This window comes from Tympanuchus pallidicinctus, unplaced genomic scaffold, assembly GCF_026119805.1.
Source record: "Tympanuchus pallidicinctus isolate F22 unplaced genomic scaffold, pur_lepc_1.0 scaffold3, whole genome shotgun sequence".
NCBI classification, from domain to species: Eukaryota; Metazoa; Chordata; class Aves; order Galliformes; family Phasianidae; genus Tympanuchus; species Tympanuchus pallidicinctus.
This window is the reverse complement of record NW_026294747.1, coordinates 75149882-75155881: the sequence shown is the minus strand read 5'-3', so window position 1 is coordinate 75155881 and position 6000 is coordinate 75149882. Positions and strand designations below refer to the sequence as shown.

At 38.3% G+C, this 6000-nt stretch overlaps 1 protein-coding gene across 2 annotated transcripts in view; it reads left to right on the top strand.

Moving 5' to 3' along the window:
- Window positions 1-332: 332 nt before the first annotated feature.
- MYO3A (myosin IIIA) overlaps window positions 333-6000 on the top strand; it is a 95460-nt gene continuing 89792 nt past the window's right edge. For both annotated transcript variants that reach the window (XM_052694411.1, XM_052694410.1), the window contains exons 1-2: window positions 333-415; window positions 2843-3025. In XM_052694411.1, coding sequence (XP_052550371.1) covers window positions 2858-3025 — 168 coding nt within the window. In that variant the 5' untranslated portion in view covers window positions 333-415; window positions 2843-2857. The remainder of the gene's footprint in view (window positions 416-2842; window positions 3026-6000) is intronic.

The window sequence follows — 6000 nt, the reverse complement described above, 5'->3', positions numbered from 1 at the left end:
TTTATTCCAAGCTCAGAGGTTTAGATTACATCATAAGCAGTTTTCAAAGAGTTTTTAATAGTGGGCAGTTTGATAAATCACTCTGTTATTGGAATATCCAGATATATTCCAGAGATGGTCCTATTTATTGCTGAAGTATGAAATTATATCACTATCAACTGTCGCAACTTCACTGAGATGTAATAAAGCATTGTTCATTCTGTTCAAGAACAGAACACTCAAAATCATTCTATTTAATATATTTTTTAATAACAGAAGTGGAAGCTGAACAATTTATCTGCAGGTGCTTGTTTACTGTAACTTATTCAAGTTGTGATATTTTTTTTTTTTGAAGCTGCAAATCAAAAGACAAGGGATTATGCTGAGTAATTCTTTTTGAATTATTGAACACTGTCAGTTATTGAATGTGCCATTGGTAAGTATGTTGTGGCTTTTCTTGAGACAAGAAAAGGTGTAACTGGTCTGATTTGTGGAGGAAAATGCCAGCATGTGACAGTGCCTCTAGCAGCATTTGCTGGTAGCTGATAACGCATGCAGGGCCATATTTCCACAGCCTTCCAACAGTTCTCCTTGTAGCCATCTCTGCTGCCAACAGGCACTCTGTCTGGGGAGCCAGTTTCAGCTGCATCCTGTCAATGTATAGGGGATTAATGAAGGCTGGGAAGTTGGCTGAAACTGGCTGTTTTGAATGTGCCCTTTGTTGTGACGCATGTGTGGAAGAAGGCACCTTTGATTCAGGGTATGTTTTGAAGTTCAGGGTATCAGAGTTCCACACATTGGCTCTGGCACCAGCTAGATGTGATCCTCAATTCCTCCATCTTCAGCACTAATTCCTGAAAGGCAAGAAATGACTTTTCCTTTTCCAACTTCTGTGTTTGTCCTGTGAACTGCCTGGATTGGGGGTGCATGCTGTGTGTTCTTGCAAAACAGCAGGGCCTAAATTCTGATGTAAAACTATGTGTTCTGTAAAAAATATGTTGAGTGCGATTGACTTGCATGTGTTGGTTCTTGTGAAGGTACCCATTTATTGCTCTCCACCTTTTTCCCCCCAAAAAAATCCAAATGTGGTTTGAGTATTTAGTGAAACCTAAGGCAGGCAGTTGACCTTATTCTAAAAAGTAAAAACCAGACAGAAGTTGAAATAAAACTTGTTTGTTTTCTGGGAAAGAGATGGGTTTAGCTGGAAATGGTAGAGCTTTCAGGGCATGGATAAATAATAGGCATGAGGTAGAAAGATAATGCTTTAGAAAGAGACTGGAATCAACCTCCCGAATGGGTTTTGCTTATTGGAATCCCGGGGGAAGTATGGACAGGAGGAATGAGAAAATCTTAAATCTGAAGTAGGAATTTGGGGATTTGCATGTTAGCTCTCCAACTCTTCGTCCTTTGCCATTGCTCTGACATTTACCTGGATTTGTGTTAAGGGACATTCTATTGTGAGAGATAAAAGCAGGTCACTTTGCTCCTATAACCCTTGAAATCAAGGTTCTGGGCAAGGGTCACAGTGCTCAGTGTGCTACAGAGTTCTGCAGGCTTCCTGATGTTAAGGGTGTATTACTCCACTTTGCTTCGTGAGCTGGTATAGAGGTTGGTAATAGTCAAATGTATTGAAAAGAAGGGGAGGGGGGGGGGAAGAAAGGGGGTAAAAGGGAGAGGAGTAGAACCTGTCTTCTGCATGATTAGCAAGCTAATCAGCCAAGGGTAGAAGAATGGGAAGAATCCTGAACCTGAAGTTCCCCAGGAGACCAAGAAAACTTGTCTGAATTTGCGATATGCCAGTACGCATATGGGGTAATTTAAAGACCTGGTACAACATGTTTGTGCAGCAGTCCATTTCAACTGCTTGGGGGGGCGGCTATGTTCCGCATTTATAGTGCAGTGATATGGTTATATGAATAAAGAAGGATGTCTGGTATGCTGGCAGCCACAGATGAAATTGAAATTGAAGGCGTTGACTTCATTGTCAAAAAAAGTAGAGTATAGCAGAATTGCTTTGTGTATGAATTTTTGTTGTTGACTTGAAAAATCCCCAAATAATTACACTGATACAATACTTGTAAAACAAGTTACAAAATTCTAGAAATAATTATATGAAGATGATTCTCCCTTACTCAATAAGGCTTGAGTCTCCTATTTTCTGCCTCTTTTGTTTTAATGGTCTTGGCTCTAATGCTGGGAATATGAGAACATCATTTTTAATATGTGTGTACTGGGTTAACTCGTAAAGGTGGGGGTTTCTTTTTGTTTGGTTGCTTTGATTTGGTTTTTAATTCTGTAGGTGTTGTATAGTAGGTATAAAAGCACGTGGTAATGAATTGTATCCACCACTGACTAGGGCATAGGTGTAACGTTTCCTGTACAGTATGTAAAATAGGTGTCAGGAGTGCACATCAGTAAGTGCGTTTTCCATCACTCTGAATGCTCGCTTGTCAGAAGACCATAACATTGTGGAAAGATCTACTGCTGTTTGGCCTTGTGAGTTCTGTACAAAAATTCAGGAGTCCTGAGGATTTTATGTAACCATAGCAGTGAGCTTGATTCCCCCTGCCCTTTAGAAAAATTCCACAATGACACTTTAGTTTTGCTATGAGAAAGCTTGTAGTGACTTCACTGAAGCCTCAAATTAATATGGAAGGCCACTTGAATTTCCTTCTATTTGGTACTGTATCGAAAACCTGTATTAAGTGCAGCTTTTCTTGTTTCTTATTCAGTACATGCATGCTTTGTGTAAAATTGTTTCTAGTGTTTGAATCTGGAATATGTATTTCATTTCTGATTTGTAGGAAATTAATTGTGAATGATCATTTATTCGCTGAATTTGGAAATTTCCCCTTTTTTCTAGGAGTCATCAGTTGAGATGCTTCCATTGACTGGGAAAACAATAATATTTGATAGTTTTCCTGACCCCTCAGATACCTGGGAAATAATTGAGACTATTGGCAAAGGAACTTACGGAAAAGTTTTCAAGGTATTAAATAAGAAAAATGGCAGCAAAGCAGCAGTCAAAATCTTGGATCCTGTTCATGTAAGTTACTTAAATTGCTTGTTTTTTTTTCCTTACCTGGAAGGAAGTTAGGAGTCCTAGCTTCTTGTACTTCTGATTGTGTTCCTTTTCCTCTTTTCTGCACACTGAGAAAGTTACACATTTTTAAATACCTTAGATGTCCCTTCAGACGTGTATTTTGAGTCTGTGCTTTCAGCTTGGTGACATGCTAGGAGTGACATTTTAAAAAATAAAACTGCATACTTCATTATTATTGTTGGTTCTGCATTTTCAGAATGTGTCAGATTATGTATATATCACAGCAGGATCTATCTTCTCATACAGAAAATGTGAAGGCAGTAGCTCCTGCACAGACAGCGTGGTTTTGTATTGCGTAGCTGATGTTTGGGCAGCAGATAAATGTTCTGTAGGAAGAATGTTAGTAGCCGGGTTCATAAAGGTGGATTTGTCAACATCAGTGGCACAGCATGTGGGATCTTTCTTGAGAATGCCAACCTGCAAAAGGATAAGGAGCTGTTCCTTTTCCAGGCGGCTCCTCTGAGCTTATCTTCTGCACTTTCAAGATATTGTTACAGTTTCTATCAGGATGGTAGGTCTCAGGTAGCAGATGCTGCTCTGTGGTTCTGAATCTGCAATGTGAATACAAGCTACAGACTGCCTAGCAGCAAGAACTGTAGCAGTAGGAGACTGTTTCTCCTTCTAACTGCATTCTGGCTCTGTGACCTATATCTTACGCTTACACATGAGGCAAGTGCTTCCATTACACAATTCTCTGGGCAACTGAAGAAGAGCACATCGTGCTGTGTGAAACACAGCAGTTTTGGAGCTGTACAGCCACACAAGGTTCTGTCTACCCCTACATATCAATGTCAGAATAATGTTACTGTGGCCTTTAAGTCCATAAAAGGATTGTAAAATTTACTGTCATGCTTTATCATTTTATTTCCTGATGATCTGCTTCAGATGAGTATGCTTTCAAAGAAGCAAAAGGAGGCTCATCTCAATGCAATACCATCTACCTCTCCTAAAGTAAACAAAATAACCTTGCAAAGGCTAAACAAATGGACCTCGGTAAATTCAAATGCATTGGAAGCTCTCAGACTTTCCATAAACAGAGAATGTCCAACTGGAAGCACTGAAAACATTTTTTTTCAGCACATCGTAATATTATTCAGATTTACTTCTATTAGAATTACAGTTTTGCTGTAAAAGTAGATTTTAGTTCTGTCAAATTTTCTTGTGGATTTTTTTGTTACCTAGAATTAAGGGTGTTTTTCAGTGCGAGCTGGGGGTACTGTTACATAGAGGAGAGCCAAGTCTTGCACTTTGATGCATTACTGAACTTTTGACTTAATATATTCTTCTTATGCGAAGAATAGCATTCTTCCTTTTCCCCTCCTATTTACAGGAGGTCTGAAGTAGTTGCTGTACCTCCATGTTAGTACTAAAATGGCAATCCACTGTTTCAACAGTGAAAGGTATAAACAAGTCCTTTTTGTTTAAACTGAAAGTATTATTAATGGCTGCAGAGGGAGCCATTGCAATGAAGAAAAAGGTACTTTATTTATTTTCTTTAAATTTTACAACTTTTTCTTTAAAGACAATTTCAGAGTAGTGCAGCATAAGGATTGAACTGAAGAATAGAGCAGAAAAAAGTGCTTTTATATTACTAAGCTTAACTTATATTTCCAAACTGAATTAAGGAATGACGTTATCATAGGTGACAAACTCCATGTTCAGTCCTTAGAGCTTTCCGATTTCTTTACGTTGAATAACAGCTTAGATTTTTGAAAGTGAAGTAACAAAGTGAGGGTGCTGAAATGATAATATATGAAGATGGAACTGAGAACAATCTTAGTCTTGTCCTTAAGGCTATAAGAAAGAGCTGTTGTACATTAAGATGCTTAGCTGTTATTTTACGGCTAATCTTACACAAAATTATTCTCTTTGCCATTTCTAGAAGAGTCACTCCCTTTGGTTATGCAGGTAAATATGTTAAATTTAACAAAATATATCAATTTCTGTTATTTCATAAAATGCAGAGGAAGATTTTTCTTTTTAGTATGCACAGAAATATTCTATTAATTTCATTCTCTACACTTCTGCTCATAATGGTAAAAGTCTCGTAAAATCTGAGTACCCCTCAGGAGTCAAATCTCTATTAAATCCTTTTTTTAAATTGACTGTGTTCTATGTTATGCAGGTGGGAAAATTCATGTAATCTCTTTTTTTGAGAGAGGAGAAAAATTCTGCTGCTCTTCAGCTGCTCCAGTTTAAAAAAAAAAAAGCTCCTCCTTGTGAGAAGACTTAATCTAGTAATCCCAATATGGAAGTTTATAGCCTAATTCCTGAAGATCCTGGTGACAGTCTGAGACTTTATAAGAAAAAAAAAAAAATTGCCAAAGGCTAATGTGAGGAGCTTGGATTTAGTGTTGGAAAGTCCCACGTAGGAAACAAGTGTGCTGATGCCTCCTAAGAACAGGTGTGTTTGGTTGTGAGATAAATGAGAAGGACTGTCATTCACTAGGACTACAAAGTATCCATTTGGTGGTGGTGAGGAAGTTGAGAGAAGTTTTAAGCTTTTTGTTGATAGGAAATACTTCATTTGGATAGTGGAGTTCACAGGTAGCCTTCCTCTACAATTTGTCATCTATTTATATTTGTATGTAAGTAGCAAATTGTATTAAAAGTAAATTAATTTTGGGAACAGGTATGCAACAACATTTGTTCAAGTTTTAAACTGTATGGGAGGAAAGTGACTTGAGCTGTTTTGCCACTAACTGTGGCACAGAAAGACTGCATATATTCTGAGTATGAGTAGAACAGTACGATAGTATCTCTCAGTGAGCTCTTTCAGTGCATAGGTGGTTTGTGTTGTTCAGTCCCCAGTGACTGGGGGTAGCCTAGAGATTGGGGGAATAACTGGTGATTGCCCAAGGCATCTGCATGCTCTCCTGAAAACTTGCCAGCCTGCATCGGCACACCTGTGGGCTGTA